This window comes from Panthera pardus, unplaced genomic scaffold (genome assembly GCF_024362965.1).
Source record: "Panthera pardus isolate Hobbes unplaced genomic scaffold, ASM2436296v1 HiC_scaffold_11, whole genome shotgun sequence".
NCBI lineage: Eukaryota > Metazoa > Chordata > Mammalia > Carnivora > Felidae > Panthera > Panthera pardus.
In genome coordinates, this window is record NW_026526666.1 from 102,294,693 (window position 1) to 102,313,610 (window position 18,918).

General features: G+C 59.5%; 2 protein-coding genes across 5 annotated transcripts; both read right to left on the reverse strand.

Annotated features, from left to right (window-relative positions):
- Positions 1–1,777: 1,777 nt before the first annotated feature.
- Positions 1,778–9,276, reverse strand: ZBTB48 (zinc finger and BTB domain containing 48). Of its 4 annotated transcripts, none has more exons than XM_019461249.2 (11): positions 9,135–9,276; positions 7,886–8,578; positions 7,167–7,408; positions 5,001–5,112; positions 4,305–4,397; positions 3,821–3,907; positions 3,514–3,668; positions 2,939–3,075; positions 2,703–2,867; positions 2,224–2,312; positions 1,778–2,137 (listed from the first exon to the last, which is right to left on the reverse strand). In XM_019461249.2, exons 2-11 carry the CDS (start codon positions 8,573–8,575, stop codon positions 1,841–1,843), a joined length of 2,067 nt encoding a protein of 688 aa, XP_019316794.2. In that variant the 5' UTR covers positions 8,576–8,578; positions 9,135–9,276; the 3' UTR covers positions 1,778–1,840. The 4 variants fall into 4 exon arrangements, with proteins under 4 accessions (XP_019316794.2, XP_019316793.2, XP_019316795.2 ...); XM_019461248.2 differs by having other exon boundaries at positions 7,886–8,582; XM_019461250.2 differs by having other exon boundaries at positions 7,886–8,582; positions 9,202–9,268.
- A 503-nt stretch (positions 9,277–9,779) lies between these two features.
- Positions 9,780–18,875, reverse strand: TAS1R1 (taste 1 receptor member 1). The gene is given in 7 exon segments (XM_019461243.2): positions 9,780–10,714; positions 11,711–11,831; positions 12,143–12,355; positions 12,768–13,529; positions 15,896–16,202; positions 17,991–18,015; positions 18,018–18,875. Coding segments are annotated over 7 exon segments (2,511 nt in total). The 5' UTR covers positions 18,169–18,875; the 3' UTR covers positions 9,780–9,782.
- Positions 18,876–18,918: the final 43 nt, after the last annotated feature.

Here is an 18,918-nt window from a genome sequence, read left to right on the forward strand (position 1 = left end):
CTTGGAGCAAAGCTTCTGAGGCCCTTTCTTGTCTCCGATCGTTACAAGGTGGCAAGTAGCGGGAAGCGGAGGCTGAGCCCAGGGCATGAGGAGCACGGGAGTCCTAGCCCCACATGCTGCCCCACGGCCAGTTTGGCCTCCCTGCCTCCACCCCTTCACCCGGTCCCCTGCCTCGCTCCCCCCACCTCCTGAAGGTGGGCTCTCCGGTAGTGAGGAGACCCCCGTCTGTAGGGGGTAAACCTCAGACCTGGGGCGGGGAGTGGGCCCTTAAAGGAGGATCCTGGAAGAGGCCATGAAGTTCGGAAAGGTTCCTCGCGTATAACCCAAGGCATAGGCCGGTTTCTTTGTGGGGAAGGGAGCATTTTGAGGCCATAGTTTATTTTTTAATAACCTCACTGAAATAGAGCTGAGGCAGTTCGCAGTCTGGGCATCGGCTGTTGTGCCTGAATATGGGCCTTACCTCTGAGCACCCCAGTGGTCGAGGGATACAAGGAAAGACGGTTAGATGGGTTCTGGGTGTAAAACAGATCGTTTCCTTCCTCAGACTCCAGGAGGAATTGGGCAGTGTGGAGCTCGTGTTTCAGGAGTCTTCCAGTGATAAGATTTAGGTGGTGCCCGACTTGAGCACTTGCTCGTGACTGTCACTGCCCCAATTCAGAGTTCGCTTCGTGCCGGGCACTAAGCAGAGCACCTCTGCTGTGCGTCAGGTGGTTGTAGAATGTGTGTGCGGAGCTGGACGCCCATCAGCGGATGGGGCCTATATCCCCTGCCCTTGAACCTGGGCAGTGAGGTTCCGGTGTCTGCCTGGACCAGCACCACGTGGCAAAGGGGACACTGTGACTGGAGGGCTAGGTCATGAGGCCTCACGGCTCTGGCTGGAACATGGGTCCTTGGCACACAGCCACCATGCTGTGAGGAAGCCTGGGCGGCCCGTGGAGAGGGACCCAGGCCCACAGCCAGCACCGCCTTCCCAGGCACAGACACCCTCCCCCACCCCCAACTGCACCCTCGCCAGCCTCCAGGGAAATCCTGGGGCGGCTTGCCATCTGGCGGGAGGTAACCGCGGGCCCTCTCACCGAATCCTTGTCTACAAAGCGGGTGCTATTACTAATTCCGTTGAAGGGGAGGACACAGAGGAGTCGCCTGCCTTGGGCAACAGGGCTGTCAGTGAAGAAGCTGAGGGGGAACGTGGGCGCCGGCACCCACACGCTTTTCCTGCAGGATGCGCACCCGGCCCTGCCATCCCTGCAGAACCCGGGCACCAGCAAGGCCTCTTGTCATTCTAAACTTGGCCTTGCCGGCACTCCAGGCCACCTGCACCGGCAAAGCAAGTGAGGACCCTCCCGAGGGAAGGATCCTGTCTGCTGTCATCTGCCAGCCAGGGTCCAGAGCCTGCTGACCACGAGCCCTACTTCAGGCTCCCCCCTGGGATCCGCAGCAGGCTGGCGGGGCGAGGTCATCGTCGGGGGCCCTGAATCCCATCCCCACTAGCTGGCAGCACCCCAGCTGTGAAACAGCAACGCCATGGCTCCCAGTCCTAGAACCCTGACAGTGAGACAAGAGCACCCGGGCCAGGGCCTGGCCCCTAAAGACACCCGCCCAGGGTCTGCCTCTGCTGAGGTCTCCCAACGAGGTGGGGAAGCGGCTGGCCGAGCAGCACCCTGAGGCACAGAGATGGCCAGGTGAGGCACCGTTTCACCTAGAAGATTCGACAGGAAAGCAGCACACCACGGACACCAGGTTACTGGGGAACAGACCGCCAGATAGGCTGAAACGATGGAGTCCCGAACCGTGTGATTTATTGGGGGCTGGGGCCAAGTGGGCTGTGGTGGCAGGGGTGCTACGTGTCACAGTCCTCAGGGATGGCTGCCGTGATGATGAGCGAGGGCTCCATGACCCCGGAGCTCACCAGGCTCTCCTCCGCACAGAGTCTCTGGCTGGGCAGCTGGGAGGTCAGGCCGCCCTGCGCCAGGGATGCCACGATGACCTCGGCCGAGCCCACCTCCAGCTCGGCGGGTGGCTGAAGTGCCACCACCACCATCTTCTCGTCCTCAATGACCAGGTTCCGGAGTTTGCGCTGCCGCGGGTTATAGTTCTCCACCCGGTCGTGGATCTCCATGTGCCTCCGGAGGTGGGCCTGGAGGGCGAGGGGACTCAGGGCTGGGCAGGGAGGGCCCCGGGGTGGGGGGCAGGAGGAGGGACCCCGGCCGGCCCCAGGCCTACCTGCCGGGTGAACTTGTAGCCGCACTCGGTGCATTCGAACTTCCTGACGCCCTTGTGCCTTCGGACGTGCACGCGCAGCTGCTCCACGGCTGTGGGAGGGAGGGGACCCCGGTGTTGAGGGGAGGCAGGAAGTGGGCACCACGGTGCCCAGATGAGGGCAGTCCGGGGTCTGCAGCTGCTCCGAGGGCCCTGCCAGGCTCCAATGCCACCCTGAGGGTGCCACTGCACGAGACCCTCCAGGGCTCCCGCCCTGCCCTGTCACCGCAGCTCCAAGCTCCAGTCTTTAAGGCACAGGGAGAAGAGATTCTCTGGTAGGAAGACTGGCACCAAGAAGGAGCGTGCGACAGCCACCGCCGTGCCTGACCTCTCCCCGCGGACGCTCTCTGGCCCCGGTCAGCGGGATACGGCCCACCCTCCACCCCACGCAGGGCGTGCCTGGGGAAGGGTGAGCGCCAGGGGCCTCCCGCAGGCCCAGGTACCTTTGAAGGTCTTCCCACAGATCTGGCAGAAGTGGGGCCGGCCTTCCTGGTGGCGGCTGGCCACGTGCCTCAGCAGGGGCCCCTTCTCGGTGAAGCGCTGCTCGCAGAACTCACAGCCGAAGGGCCTCTCGCCAGTGTGAGTGCGGTTGTGCTTGTCCAGGCTGGCTGTGGGGACAAGGCGGGGGCTCAGCCGCTGCGCCGCGGCCCGGGACGGGGAGAGGACAGGCCTGCCTCACCTTGGGTGCGGAAGGTCTTGCCGCAGAGGTGGCACTGGAAGGGCTTCTCGCCCGTGTGCGTACGCAGGTGCATGTTGAGATTAGCTTTCTGGGTGAAGGCGTGGCTGCAGAACTCACACACGTACGGCCTCTCATTCCTGTCCGGAGCAGGGGGCGGGGCAGGAGCATCACCATGGGAAGCAGCCCCCTTCACCCCGCGACAGCTGGGAGCACGGCTGGCCCCGGAGCCAGGGAAACCGGCCAGGCCGAGGCAAACCCGCCTGAGCCGTGGGACCGGGCGCAGGCCGAGACCAGCCGTGCGGCACAAGGGCTCGGGCAGTGACAGGAGGGGCACCGGCGCCATCCCGGGAACCACAAAACTTAAGAATCTGCCATCATGTTACCCTGAGGTCCTCTCCCTCAGCCTTTCTGCCCGGCAAGCCTACTCCCCCCTCAGGTGCCCCCACCAAAGAGGCTACAGGCACCGGACTCGGGGTGGAGAACGTTCTGTCCCACGCGAGCATCACCTAGCTGCCTTCCGGACCCTCCAGGCCGGCAGTAGGACCAGGCCCCGGGGAAGCCCGGCCAGCCCGCACCTGTGCTTGGCCTTGATGTGCATCTGCAGGCCGTTTCGGCTTGAGGCCCTGTGCCCACACTCCTCACACACGAACAGTTTCTCCCCTCGGTGCTTGAAGGCCTCGTGCAGCTGCAGTTCTGTTCGGGACAGGAAGCACTTGGCACAGGTGGGACACTGTGGGGCAAAGGGAGTGAGACCAGGCTGAGAACGGGGAGGGGTTCCCTGGCCCCCCGCACGACAGGAACCACACAGCCTGCCGGGTCTGACGCGGCTGTGGCCACCTCTCTACGGCCAGCTCCCAGTTCTCAGCACAGCCTGGCACTTACGGCGTGGGGCTTGGGGGCTCCGTGGAGTTTGATCAGGTGGCTCTGCAAGTCCTTCTTCTGCATGAACTGCTGGGAGCAGGAGGAGCACTGGAAAACAGGCCCGAGGTCACCTCGGAGGCCACCCACACCAATGGGAATCCTGGCCACCCCTAGGCTATCGGGGCAGCAACCCACAGGCAGGGCCCAGCCCGAGACGACAGGAGGCTCCTTGGTGTGAAGGACGCTCCAGAGAGGACCCCCCCCCCCCCCCCACCATGCCATGCCCACGGAGATGCCGAGCCTGCCCTCCACAGAAAGAAAAAGGACCCAGAGAGGGCCAGGGGCACTGCCTGAAGGGAGGGGACGCTGGATGGGTCCAGAAGGCTGGGCGTCTTGACAGCTGGTGAGAGGGAGGTGCCTAACATCACCCCACGTTCAGGGCTTGGCAAGAGGGATCTAGGGGCTGCCCCTCCGCCCACGGCCCCGGGGACAGGCCGAGCCTGACCTTGTAGGGCATCTCCCCCGTGTGGGACACCATGTGCACCCGCAGCTCCATCCTCCGGCGGAAGGTCTCCTGGCACACGGAGCACGTGAAGACCTGGCAGTGTGAGGGGCAAGCAGGGCCGGCATCAGGGGGGGGCCTCTGCCTGCGACGGCAGCCTCTGCCCGGGCTTCCACTCGCTGCTGGGAGGAGTCTGCCCGAGGGGGGGGACGCTAGGGTGGGAGAGGGCAACACGTGACCTGCCTGCCCTGACCCTGACCGTGGCTGAGCACTGCAAACCCACCACACAGGCTGGGGGCAGGAGCCGGGAGACCTCACCCGCAGACCCCACACTGGCGACAGGCCTCTAGGAGGAGAGGGTGGGGTTCAGCCGGCCACGTCACGTGGGCCGGCCAGCAGGGTGGGGGCAGCAGCCCGTCCCCACCAAGGCGCCCCTTCTCCAGAGTCCAGGGACCCAAGCAGGCAAACTCAAAGTGCTTTCCAAAAAGTCCCTCTGGGGCCGGTCCCTTCCGCCCTCGGGACCAGTGTCCCCACCTGTAATACCAGGAAGCGGACTCGATGGCATCCGCTGGAGCGGACGCTCCAGCCCTCTTGAGTTTACAATCCTAAGACGGCTTCCTGAGGGCCCCTCTCAGATGGCAGGAAGACGAAGGCCAGCGTCCCCTGCCCACAGAGTCCTCGGCCAGTGCCCGCAAGTACCTGTTCCGAGCGGTTCATGCAGTTCCGGGCTTCGTGCTCCAGGAGGTTCTCCTTCCGAAAGTAGCACTTTCCACACTTGGGACATTCAAAGGGTTTCTCCCCAGTGTGTTTCCTGCCAGGAAAAGCCACGGCGGGTGCGGCGGGTGCAGGAGACTGAGTAACTGCCCGCCTCCCCCTCACCCGGTGTCCCTCTGGCTCCCCCACCGACAGCGCCGTGCTCCACAGTGCAGCGCGAGAGCGGTCCTGAGGCCGGCCACGGCTCACCACGAGGCTTGTTCAGGCCTGGCCGATGCACCTGCACGGGGAACCCAGAAACCCTCCTCTTGTGGGAGCCCACACAGCTCCCTACAGCGGGGCCACGGCAGGGCCACACAGGCCCAGCTGGCTAGCATCTCTGCAAAGACAGAAATGATCCCTGGGTCCTGACTTCCTAGAGAAAGCACCCGGTCTGCCTGGAAGTTCTGCGGGCTTTACCTTCAAAACCGTAGCCAGAATCTGAGCACTTCACCTCACCTCCACTGCTATCACCGAGCACAGCCATGCCACCCCTGGGTTCCCGCCAAGCCTGCCTCCCGACAGACGTGAAATTCAGCGGCCAGAGGCGCCCTCAGATATAGTCAGACCTCATCGCCTCTTTGCTCCCAACCCCACGATGCTGCCCGTTTCACCGAGCAGGGGGTGAAACGAGAAGGCTGGGGGCCTAGCCGGCCTGCCCCTGACCGCGGGGCTTCATTCCCCAGGTCTGGTCTCCCTGATGCTCACCGGCCCCTGGCTCACCCCAAGCTGTCTGCTCTGGCTCCCCTGGACCCACAACCCCCTCCTCTCCGCCCCCACCCCCACCCCACTGCCACGCGCTTGGTGGAAGTCCTCATCTCCTTGGAGTCTGCTCAAGATTCCTTCCTTTAAAACTGCAACCCCACCCCACCCCTAGGTGGGATCTCCTCCTTTCTTCCGTGGCACTTCCCACCTTCCAGCACCCTGTCAAGTCGCTGTCAGTTCCAGTCTGCTCTGCCCCGCTGGGAGGAAGGCCCCACGAGGCCCCTGCTCTATCCGCTAAGGTACACCAAGCGCCCAGAACAGTCTTGTCAGCCATGCAGCAGAAGACCGGAAGAGCTCTTATGACTTCGCAGAGGCCATCCTCCACCACTCAATTAACTGTCCTTGTCCCCATCCCAATGACCTCACGAGGGCACTATCCCCTCGCAGTTCTCAAGGCCAGTCCAGCGGCCTGCACCGGAGTCTTCTGCTGGGGGAGCATCCAGGCTGACGTGGGTCACTCCAGGGTGCCTCCCACACGGGTCTTCCCCCGACCCCACTGGCCGCAGGTGCCTCACAGCAAGGAGAGCAAACAGGCATCCCCCAGCTCCCGTCACTACCAGCTTCCCAGAGTGTCGCACTGAGAACACGTGTGTGGCCCAACCTGGCCTGGCGAGAAATCAGACTGGTGACATCTCGGACTATGAAGTGGCAGGACTGGAAGGCATGTCACCTGGCCTGGCCTGGAGCGGCACTGTTAAGAGAACTCTCTGTAACCAGGGACGTGTCCTGTCTGTGCCGAGTCAGCTGCCGGGGCCCACGGGTGACTACCGAGCACTTACAACGTGACTACTACATCTGAAAAGCCGACTGTACTTTTATTTTATTTTAAGTTAACGTAACTTCATACGGCACCTGGTTACCTTTCCGGACAATGCGGTTTTAAACAGATAGTCCTTTAGGCTCCACTGACACCATGGGGCTAACGTTTCCCCCAGAATCACAGGAGGCACCGACCCTAAAGACTGACACCTTGGCCCAAAGCCCACCTTGCTGGGCTTTAGAAATACCTAAGGTGGCGCCTCAGCCACAGCACAGAGCCATGGGTTTCTCTCATCCCCTCGGCAAAAGGCAGCTAGCGGTCAAGGTCCACAGTGGGTGGAACTTATTGACAAGGTGTCTACAGACCCACTTCAGAAGCTCAGAGTAAGAGACAGACGAAGAAAGCATCTGTTCCACCACTAGATTCTCACTCCCTGAGGATGAGAGGCATGTCAACATCGGGCACTACGAGTGTGAGACAAAGCCCTCAGCCCCCACGTGGCCCAGAAGCAGGGAGTGCAGGCCCCCTCCCCCAACAAGGGAATAGCAGACAGGAAAAAAAAAAAAATAGAAAAACAGAACGTTTACCTGTTGTGGACTTTTAGATAATATTTGCTGAGGAACTTTTTATGACATGTGGGGCATTCAACCGGCACCGCTCTACCTTTTCTGCTCTCAGCCGGCTCGGCTGCCAGGGAACCTGTGCTCAGGGCTGGCTCTGCAGCACAGGGCTTTCTGATCATGTTTGATTTCCTCCTGGTTGGCAAGGCCTCACTCTCAGAAACATAATCACCATCCCCGTCGTCCTCAACTTGAACCACCACTTCCCACTAGAGCAGAAAAGGCAGCAGGAGGCAAGGTCACCAAATGAACCATTAGGAGTTCTGGGGGCAGATCTACAGGGCAGTCGGCTCATTCCAGTTCCATCCCAAGATGACTCCCTTTATCGGTGACTATTCCCATCAAGGTCCTAGGGCAGGCCTCCTCGGAATCTTGGATTTGGAGGGCAGTGACTCTGTGGTGAACTGGAAGTTTGGCTGGACTTCACTACCCTGGGGAAACACCTGTAACCCTGAAGCCAGCTACCCAACCCCAAGAAGCTGCCAACCCTGGGCAGCTGTGACTCACAGGAAGGTTAGCTGGAGGCTGCAGGATGGAGCCGGATTCCTACGTTTGGAGGAAACCTATTCCAGCCCCACCTAACGAAGATTCTATCTTGGGGTCCAGACCATCCCAGAAAAGTGTCAGTGTCTCCACCACCACCCCCAACTCCTACCTCCCCATTCCCAGCACCCTGGGCACAGTACCTCATTATTCCCGCCCTGCAGCTGGACACCTTCAGCCTCAAAGGGTCTTGGAGGTGCTTTGCAATCCTCAGGCTCCTTGTCTTCTGGGGGACAAAGCTTCAAGGCTTGCTTGAGTTTCCCACGGTGGAAGGAGGGGCCCTCACTCGGGGCCGGGAGACCAAGCTGGGGCCTTTCGGGGCTGTGACTGCCACTGATCTCCTGGTCTCTGGGGACTTGTCCCAGTGTCTTCGAAACTTCCTCTTCCTCCAAGCCTGCCGGCTCCTTGAGGTGGCTGTTTACATTCCGGGGGGTAGGTTTCCCCAGTCCACTCTGGCCACTTGATGCCTGCCCCACTGAGGTTTTGGGCTTGAAACTCTGGCAAAGCTCCACAGCCTCTGGCACTCGCAACTCCCTTGCTGCCAAAAGCACCTGATCCCGGTTTCCGGAGGTGAGAGCAAGGTGACCAGTATAGAAAAAGTCCAACAGGAGACCAAAGATCTCAGCAAAGCCGGCAGGGAGGACAACACTGCCCCCTGAGCCATCCCCATAGAGGCTCTGGAAGAAGTGGCTGCAGCAGGCAAGGACACTCCAGTGTGCCTTGAACACCAGGCCTCCCACGTCCAGGGTGGCATCGCAGTACTGGCCCTTCTCTCGCTGCTTGTTGAGCTCCTGCAGAACCCTCACACTGTGCTGGATGAAGGAGCCGTCCATGGTCTGTCTGGAGGAGAGGAAGGTAGAAGTGACATCCTGGCAAGCCCAACCCAGGAGTAGCAAGGGGAAGCCCCTGGACTGGGGAGAACAAAAGGGGAGGTGGACGGTACTCGGTCATGTTTATCTCAACGAGGGCTTAGGTCAACGTTAGAGGAAGTCAGCTCAGACAGGAATAGACTGAACACCTCCCTGGGAGTGGGAGCCAGGTGAGCAGGCCATACTGGGTGGGCCAGAGACAGTGTGTGGCGGGGGCACAGACGGACTAGGTTGGGGACGGAAGCATGGCTTGGCGGAGAACAGGACAGGGTCGTGAAGAGGTGCGGGTGGAAGGAATCAGTGTGGGGGAAAGAGACGGAGAATCAGAGCGAACTGATCGGCCTGGCAGAGCGAGGGGACCCGTGGCAGGGAAGCTGCGGGTGCGGACAGGTGAGCAGAACCCACGCCGTGCCCACACGTCCGGGGCGGCCGGGCGGAAGGCGGTCGCAGTCACACTCCAGTTGGCGGCCACGGCGGCCCGCAGCCCTTCCCTCCCACACCCTGCTGCCTCCAAACTCCTCACCCGGGCCTGTCCTCCCTGCGACGGCCCCACAGACCCCGGACCTCGTCGCCTCCAGAGCCCCACTGACCAACTGCCCGGGCGGTACGTGCCCGGCCGACCGTACGGAGACGCCGCCGTCGCCGCCGCCGCCGCCGGACGTGACGTCAGGGAGCGCCGGACGCGCTGGGAAACCAGGAGGTACAGGGCTTCTAGCTCCGCCCCTGGGGCGGGACCAGGCAGAGAACGGCCAATGGTATCAGGAGAGGGGGCTTGGCCCAGATCGCTCTGCCAGGGCTGACGTCCCCGAGTTGCTTAGCAACGTCAAGCTGCGCCCTCGGGGCTGGGGCCGAGTGCCGGGGTTCCGGCTGCGGTCGGCTCCCGCGGCGTCCGCAGTTGAGGAGGCAGCGCCCCACCCTCGCTTCAGACAGCTAGAGCAGCCAGGACGCATGTTTCACCGCTTTATTGGCAGCTCGGAGCCTGGACTGGACTCCCGTGAGCGTACACTACCGGAGCCAAGACAGGAGTCCAAAAGGCCTCCCGGAGGGCGCGGGGCCCGCTCGCCTCGCTCGACCTTCGACCCTCAGGGCAGGGGAGGCGCCCCTACCCCACCTTCTACCCCTTCACCCCCCACCCTCCACCTCCCCGGCTAGGCCCTGCCCTCCCCACTGGTCAGGTGGAGCCGCAGCGCCTCGTGTACTCCTGGATGGAGGCCTGGAAGTGCTCTGTGCTGTTGAGATCTGGGCGGCACAGGATCACGTAGCACTTGGGGAGGAAATAACCGCTGAAGCCGCCACTCAGGCTGCTCAGCGCCGCCAGCACGTTGACCGCGGGCAAGTACTTGCCCTGGTAGACGCTGGCCGTGGTGAAGAAGGCAATCCAGGACACGAAGTTGAGCAGCAGACTGAAAGTGACACATTTGGCCTCGTTGTAGTTCTCTGGCAGGTCCTTGCCCAGGTAGCTGCAGGCAAAGGCGCTGACGGACAGGAGGCCATTGTAGGCGAAAGCCAACATGAAGCCGGGTGAGTTGGCCTCTGTGCAATCAAGCACCACCAGCTCAGGGAAGACCTGGTACTCCCTGGTGGGCAGTGGGGTCCACACCGCCAGCCAAGTTAGACAGATGAGCAGCTGGGCCATTGAGCTGATCACCACAAATAGGCCAGGACCGTGGTTTTGGACCCAGGCACGGTAGAAGGTGGGTACCTTGGCAGAAAACTTGAAGATGAAGACCAGTTGGAAGGAGCGGATGGTCAGGCAGGACAGGAAGATGGCAAAACCCAGGGCAAGGAGGCTTTGGCGCAACAAGCATGTGGGCAGCGTGGGCTCCCCAAAAAAGCCATAGAGCCCACAGCTGCCCCCTGCCAGGGAGCCCAGCATGAAGAAGCACAGTCGGCCCCCAGCAGACTTCACCACAGGGGTGTCTAAGTGCCAGGCAAACAGGCCAGCAGTCCCAGTCACCAGCAGCAGCAGCAACGTATTAGCTGCCAGCAGCACCCAAGAGATGGTCTCGTGCCAAGTCAAAAACACCACGGTGCGTGGAAAGCAGGTTTCACTTCCCACAGGTGCCCACTCTTCTTTCCCACAAGGCTGGCAGCTGTGGAGGTCTGGAAGAAAAGGTGGAGGGGGCTCCTGAGAGCTAGATGAGCAGAGCAGGAATGAGGAAGGGAAGCCATGTAGGCCTGCAAGGTGCTGGGAGCGCTGTACCACAGAAGCCGGGCTCCTATTGCACACAGCGAGATAGGGGGTAGCCCTGAGTGGGGCCCCGCGGCCAAGTGTTTCCTCCAGATGCCTGTGTTAATTGCAGATTCTGGAGACCCTTGGGTAGGTTCTGTATGGCTTATGATCCCAGAAGGGGCTTGCAAACCAAGAGATCCTTAGAGAGGGCCTTACTCTGGTAGCTCTGCCCACATCCCAGTGAGGCTATGATCCAATAGGAGCAACCAGCCCCAAAGGAAGGGCATTTTCATCTCCCCAGCACTTCCATTACCCAAAGCCACGTATCTGTGCCGCCATTCTGTGGTTTCTCTGACTCTCTGAGAACAGAAGAGATGTGTTCTCACGCCCACAGAGATAGTAAAAGGAAAGAACGTGGCTCACAGAGTCCAGCTCTGGGCTGAGCCCTTAGCTACCTGAGTTTGCTCTCTGATCTTGACCTTGCATCATCACTGGGTGGAGTATGCTATGTTTCTTGTCTGCGGATACAATAGTATCTGCATCAAGGCCAAGCTGTCCAAGGTGCTGGCTGTCTTTGGCAGGGGCAACGGAAGGGACTTCACACAGACAGCACGGGAGGGGACAAGGGAACATAACTACATCTGTTCGCATAAAAAGGTTGAATTTAGGATAAAATTGCATCTGCAGGGATTGCATCAGGAGCCCTCTAGTAAAAGACACAGTGGACCTGAGGATTTCAACTGGTTGTTTGTTTCTGCTTCATCAGAACTCAGTCTCGTGGCAAATATTCTACAACGTGTACCTAAACTGGCAACAGAGGGAGCAAGGCTCTGGTTCTGCACATGCGTGGCCCAAGGGAGATCCCCTCATCTGCCATACAGACCCTGGGAGTGCCCAGTCATTCTCCCACTCATTTGGACACTCACCGCTCTTGTTGAGGAAGCTCCCGGCCTCACAGGGCACACACTCAAAGCAACAGTGGTAGAAACCCGAAATCACTCGCTGGTGCCCTTCGAGGCAGTCGCTGGAGCACACAGACTTTGGCACCTGCAAGAAGCCACAGGTGTTCTGGAACCACATGGAGTGGCCCAAGTCAAGGGATGCTCACATGGCGAATGGGAATCTCCGTGCATCTGCCTTCACAGCTCACTCCCAGGGCACAGCCCCTGGTTGTGTATACCAGCTGCAGCCGGCCATCTGTGTGCGGTCTGTGGGGCTTCCCTGGCAGGGCTGGATAGAGCCACGTTGGCCTGGCACCCGGGGCCCCCTCCTGCTCCGTGTGAGCTGTGTCGACAGTGACTTCAGGCTCCAGGCTGCCCGTAAGGCGGTGACTTGGTGAGTGACCATGGCTCCATTACCTGGTTGTCCTTCCCATGCCACCGGATTTTGGTTTTATTTATGTCCAGATGAACTGGAGGCCACATGGAGGAGCCAATGACCCTGAAGTTCCACTTGGGGCCACTCCAGTCCCAGGCAATTATGTCGTAGCCACTGAGAGGGTCCCCGTTGTCATTAAACCTCACGGTGTCCTTGTGTAGGAGGAAATTCACCTTGCGGATCTGCTCCAGAAGCTGAGATAAACGGGGATCATGGAGCAGCCACAGATGACGCAGGCTGCTCCTCCTCAACTCTCCCAGACCCGGAAGGCTTAGGAAGCAAATGCTTCTATTTGGGTGGTTTCAGTCTGTCTGGAAATTCAGAGCCCCCTCCCTTCCAAGGAAGCCCCTCAACCCTCCCAACTGGCCTCCTGAGTGAGAGGAAGCTTCTAAAAAGGCCCCCTTTCCAGAGATTTTTAGTCCTGGGTCTGGAGCATGGTGGTGGGAGGGGCCGAGGTCAGAGAAGTGAAGCCCAAGAGAAGGAATTAGCCTTCTGATGGGTGGCCTTTGTCCCCCACCCCCGGCACTCAGTTGGCCAGAGAGGGATCACTCTGTTTGCCTTAGGAAAGCACCCCGTTTCAGGGTGCCGGGGTCTGGGCTACCTTACCTGCCAGGGGTAGACTCGGTCCCTGGAACAGGCTCCAGAGGCACAGCCCAGGAGCTGGTGGAGGCCATGGGCCACTGCGTAGACTGCCCGGTAGGCATTATAAGCAGAGCTCATGGAGAATGCCCCGAGCGTGGGCATCTGCTCTGCCGTGAAAGCCCGACACTCTCTACAGATCTGGTTGCTGCTGCACTCGGAGGTCCTGGAGCAGGGCCCAGGGGCCCCCTTATCTGCCTGGACATAGGCCTCTTCAAACTCCTTCAGGCCAGGGACAAGCCTCTGCTGGATGGCCACACCCAGCACCGTGCCAATGCCCTGGATCCCGGGCACATTGCTGATGTGTCTAGAGATGGCCCAGTCTTCTGAGGCGATCCACACCTTGGCAGTGAGGTTGGCCAGCACCACGGACTCAAAGAACACCCTGGCCAGCTGTCTGCTGGAGAAAACGACCACAACGGTGGTCCTCGCTCGGGCCAGGTGGTGCATGATGCCCTGCATCCTCTCGTCGCCCGGCCGGGCAGAGAAGGGGATGATGTCCTTGAAGGCAACGCAGATGCCCTGCTGGGTGGCCTGCTCCTCCAGCGCCTGCACCCCCAGCTGCCCGTAGTCGCCGTCGCTGCCGACCACCGAGATCCAGACCCACCCGAAGCTCTGCAGCAGCAGCACCATGGTCTGCACCTGGTGCTTGTCGCTGGGGATGGTGCGCAGAAACGAGGGGTAATGCCGCTTCACTCCGAGCGTCACGCTGCTGGCCTCGTAGCTGATCTGCGGAGGGGGCCCGGGGGGGGGGGGTTCAGTTCGGTGACTTCAGTGGCCTTGGCCTCAACTCAGGGCCTCCAAGTGCTGGCCCTGTGCTGGGCGCGGGGACCCGAGGAGGAGGGAGACATGGTCCCAGCCCTGGCTCTCAAGGAGGGCTCTGGTGGACTAGGAGGCCGACCAGCTACATCTAAAGAAGAGGCAGAAACCCAGGGGGAGGTTTGTGGGAGAAGAAGGGGAAGAGAACAAAAGCTACACCCAGTGAGAGAACTGACCCAGGAGGTTGGAAGCCGGAAGAAGGAGCACAAAAGTAGGCGTGTCTGGTCAGGGCAGGAGGCCTTACTCCTGGCACTAAGGTAGCTAAGATACTTGGTCTTTATCTGCAGGCCCTGGGGAGCCCCTTAAATGTCTAGGCAGAGAGGTAATCTGCCCAGACTTGTGTTTCAGGGGTATATCTGATTTCAGTGAAGAATGTGTTAGAAAAGGCTCAAGACCAGAGTCAGGAAGAACTCCCTAGGAGACTGCTGGAATCATCCCGAAGAGACAGCTTGGCAGCCTGAGTTTGAGCCGTGGCAGCGGTGACGGAGAAGAGGGATGGGCCCGGCAGCTCATAGAAGGTAAAAGCAGAGGCCGTGGTGGTGGGCTAACTGTGGGGGTGGGGGAAGGAGGAATGTAGGTGGCCCACTGGGTTCCTGGCTTGAGTGGAGGTGGTCACTCTTAAGGCAAGTGGGCAGGAAGCAGAGAGGCTTGAGTTGTATAGGGAGGTAGGTTCAGCTGGGGGGCCCGCTGGATGCATGAAGTGGAGACCCCGGAAGAGCAGCCAGAAATGAGGCTCAGTGCTTAGAACTCAGGACAGAAGCTAGGGAACGGGCAATGGAGCCGAGGGGCCACGGCCTGTGGAGAGGTTCTGAATGAACTGCCCCAAGATCTGCCACCTTGGCGTGCGGGTTAATTTCCAGTTGAAAATAATCAAGGCGCAAAAGACCCAGGGGGAAACTTTGTCCTTTCCCCTAACTGCCCAAAAGAATTTAGAGAGCTAAGCTGCCCCGGGTTCAGGAGCTGTCACCATAGAGAATTACATTACAATAGGAACTTGGCGAGGTAAGCAGGGGTGGGGGTGGGGGGAACCTAGCAAAGTCCGATTTGTTAAAATTCCTCTCCATGTCCCATTGTTTCTGGATGGCCCAGCAAACATTGTGTAATACACATTCACTCTCTCTTCTCCTATGAATTGTCTTCCTTTCCTTTGAAGTCTGACCCCTACCCACTTCTCCATAGTTCAGGATAGCAGATAAGCCTCACTTTGCCTGTCTTTGAACCTCTCATGTTTATGTAGATTCCCTGTACATACATGATTTTGACTTTCTCCTGTTGATCTGTGTCACATCAACTTAATCTTTAGACCAGCCAGAAGAATCTTGAAGAGTAGGGAAAGTTGTTTGCTCCCAGCACCTGCCTGGGAAAGGGAGCGGTCCTGCACTCTGGGAATCATCCACTTTTTCAGAAGGGGGTGGTGGGGGGGGGGAGGAGATTCTCCAAAGGAGACTGAGAAGGAGGAGGAGGAGAAGGAAGTGCCACAAGTGAGAGGGAGGTGGCAGGTCATAAATGCCGAGGCAAGAGCGTCACTGAAGGACTGGTCAAATTTGTCACAAAGTCGTCATGTCAAGCAAAGAAGGGCTGAAAAGCATTTGCTGGACCTGGAGATCTAGAAAGCCCTGGAGATCACAAGAGCAGGAGTGGTGGTGCAGCAGTCAGGGCAGGGGCCCGGGAAGCAAGTGATGAGAGGGAGAAGCAAACAAGAAGAGAGAGCTCAGTGCACAAGTTTCCACGGAACGAGGGCAGAGAGAGGGCAGCTCTAAGACCACAGGTGCCTGGAAGACGGAGAGGGGTAAAGCCAGCTTATAGGCGGAGGAGGAAGCCTAGGACAGGCCTATGAGCAGAGGAGAGGGTGAGGCCCAGGAGGACAGCATTGGAGGGGGAGGGGGACCACACCTCTGAGCCTGAGCTGGGAGGGAGGGAAGGAAGACTGGAAGGAGGAGGGTGGGGAGAAGTGGACAAGTGTGTGAGGTGGGAAACAAAGGGTGTTCCATTCTTCACAGAGGAGATGGAATGGAGGGGGCAGAGCAAAGGGCAGCAGTTTCAAAGGAGACGGTTTTTCTCAGGACATTGAGGCAGGGAGGTCTGGTGCAGCACTTGGGGAGGAAGAGATGCTGGGGCGGGGACTGTGAAGGGGGCAGGGCCCCCTGCAATGTGACCACCCAGGAGACCCAGGGGGCCAGAGTGGGCATGGCAGCTCTTGCCCCCCCCCCCCCCCCGCCAGCCCACGCTGGACCTGCCGGCAGGGGAGATGGACAGGCCCCCGGGCTCCAGCTCACCAAGGGCACCAGGAAGGGGCTCAGCAGGGCTGCAGTGGTGGCTGCGTGGTTGGTGGTGTCAGGCCCAATGACAGCCAGGGCGGCAGGCGAATAGTGGGAAGGGTCTGCTCGGATCTCTATGTGATGTGTCCCCAGCAGGGAGAGCACGTTTAGTGTGGCATACATGTTGGCAGACTCCGAGCACACGTCGTACAGCTGGTATCCCAGGGTGACGTTCGGCAGGAGGGCCGTGGAGTTGTTTATCTCCTCGATGCCAAACCGCATGGCCTGGAAGAGGTGGTAGCCGTGACCGTTGAAGCTGTCGGGCCTGTAGAGAAAGGCAAGCTGAGAGCTCAGAAGGGCAAGGCCTTGCCGAGACCCTCTTGGCGTCGGGGGTGGGGGGAAGCGTAGAAAGGAAACTCTGAGGGCATCTGTCCCGTCCCCTACCACCATGACCTCACTGTGGGCCCTGTACCATACACTCAGCTGTGTTAACAGGCCTTTGGGTGGGCGGCGGGGGGGGGGGGGGGGTTACAACTTGGAGAAACCACAAACCATTCCTCCCTGGATGAGCATATTAGTGTTGAAAGGCTGATGAAGTCCTGTAGCAGGGAAACCTGCTGCGTGAGTCAGGGTTCTGCAGAGAAACAGAACCAGTTGGATAGAGAGAAAGAGAAGTTTATTTTAAGGAATTGGTTCACATGATTGTGGGGCTGGCAAGTCTGGCGTTTGCAGGGCAGGCTGGAAATGCCCTCAATGGTCAAAGCTGCAGTGGTGAGTTCGAAGGCAGAATCTTCCTTTTTGGGGGGACCTCAATCTTTTCTTTTAAGGTCTTCAACTGGTTGGATGAGGCCCACCCACACAATGGAAAGCGATCTGCTTTACTCACCCTGTTGGTTTAAATGTTAACCTTCACAGCCCCATCTAGACTGGTGTTTGGCCAAACAACTGGGCACCATACCCCAGCCAGGTTGATGTATAAAATTAACCACACACCTGTTGAACCTCGTTTACCTAGTATCTCTCTCATCAGGACACTTGTGAACGTGGTGAGGGCCTGTGTTCCTCAGTGCCTCTCGGGAGCCGCTGACTGGATCCCAACAGGAACACGGTTCAGCTCTGCTTGAAGAGTGTGCTAGCACATTTCACTTTCCAGCCCTTCTGCTTGTTAGAAGGGTCTTCTGCCATTTCCATCACTTGTGTCCATGAGTCCCTCAGAGGGTGCTCATTGCCTCCCACGGTGACACCTTCAGAAGCGGACATCCATGTGTCTCCTCTTCCCCAAGTCTCCTCTACCTGGGCTCCTATCTGTAGCTCTTCGGGCCAGTCCTCATGCACCAGACTCTCCAGAACCTTCTTCCTCGAACCCTGGCTGTTTGCCTTGGCCTTCCGGGCCTGCGGTCCTACTCAGGAACTGGGCAGGGTGAGGGCACAGGTGCAAACCAGGTGGCGGCCGCTGCCCCTCCCTCTGGATGGTTGTGGTTCTGCTCTCGCTCTGGTGCCTGCGGCTTCACCTGGCTCAGAAAGGGAGCCCAGGCGTCTTGAGGGTAGAGGTGACTGTCAGATGTGCGTCATGTTTAAGGCATCCTGCCACTGAGTCCCAATGAGTCCTCGAGCCTCCCAAGCCCGTGACTTGCACAGATGACAAATAACTATCTTCTTTAGGAGGGAAACATATTTTTCTCTATTAGGCTGTCAACTTCCCAAAGGCAAGGCACCAATCTCAGGTATCTCTGCTAGGTTCCCAAAGCATATACTCCCAGTGCCTTCCCTCTCCTCCTCACTTGCCATCGGGGAGACACAGGAGTTTGAACCTGGGGAGGAGTGGGGAGGACACGAAAGCAAGGGAAAACCTAACTACCTACTTACGTCCCAAAGCCCAGAAATGACCGGAACGGGATTAGAATACAAAGCACTCGAACAGCCAGGACAAAATCACGTATTACAAAGCAGAACCTGGGCAGAAGTGCCAGGGAAGGTCCAGCCAAGGCTTGAAGGTGGTGACCATAGGATGGGGAGGGATGGGAGGCGGCTCGGGAGGCAGAAAGGGCAAGATCCTCACTGAGGAGGACAGAGGATGGGCAGAGGTCCTAGAGGCACAGGACCCCTCACTCACCTGTCACAGAGGGTCACCGTGGGCCGGGACAGTCAGAGTGCAGAGGGAACAGACCTGCCAGGAGGTAATCCCCAGGGAGGCTGAAGTCGGCAGACGTCTCTGTGCTGTGGCAGCTGAGAGCCCAGCAGCAGGAGAGGGAGAGCTGCAGGCCGACCAGGTGAGCCGCCGGGAGTGACATGCTGGCCAGTCCGTCCTGTGCCTGGCATGGCCAGCCAGCACCCTCTGACCAGCTCGGCCGTTTAAATAGAATAGACAGCGGCTGCCCAGATGCTTCCCAACTTCACGCCTGTGCCAGGGGTGGGGCTGGAACCCAGTCGTAGGAACCCGGCTGTTTGCCTTGGCCTTCCGGGCCTGCGGTCCTACTCAGGAACTGGGCAGGGTGAAGGCACAGGTGCAAACCAGGTGGCGGCCGCTGCCCCTCCCTCTGGATGGTTGTGGTTCTGCTCTCGCTCTGGTGCCTGCGGCTTCACCTGGCTCAGAAAGGGAGCCCAGGCGTCTTGAGGGGCAGGGGTCAGAGGAAGGCAGGGACACTGCTTCTCTGGGGGACAGAATGTGGAGAGAGCTGTGGGTTTTACAACTTTTTACCTGGGCCTCAGTTTACCAAATGAGACTGACTTTAAGTTGACCTCCTCCCAGTCCTCAGTTTTCTGACACTGAAATTTTGGGTGAATCATCCTGGGTTCGCCTTCTTTTCCAGGGTGTCCCCCTTCAGCCCAAAGACAACTGCATGCAAACACGGTATGCAAATAGACTGGTTTTGTTTAAACTGCCAGTCCTGGCTCTTTTTCTGCCAGAAAAAAAAAACAACAATTCCAAGTGGATTTCCGGAGATGTGGCCCTGGATTCCGAGTGGGGTATCTGGCCGGGGTGGGGCTTTTGCATAATGTAAATAGGGCCCTCGGTGGGACGGCCCCACGGGGTGTGACCT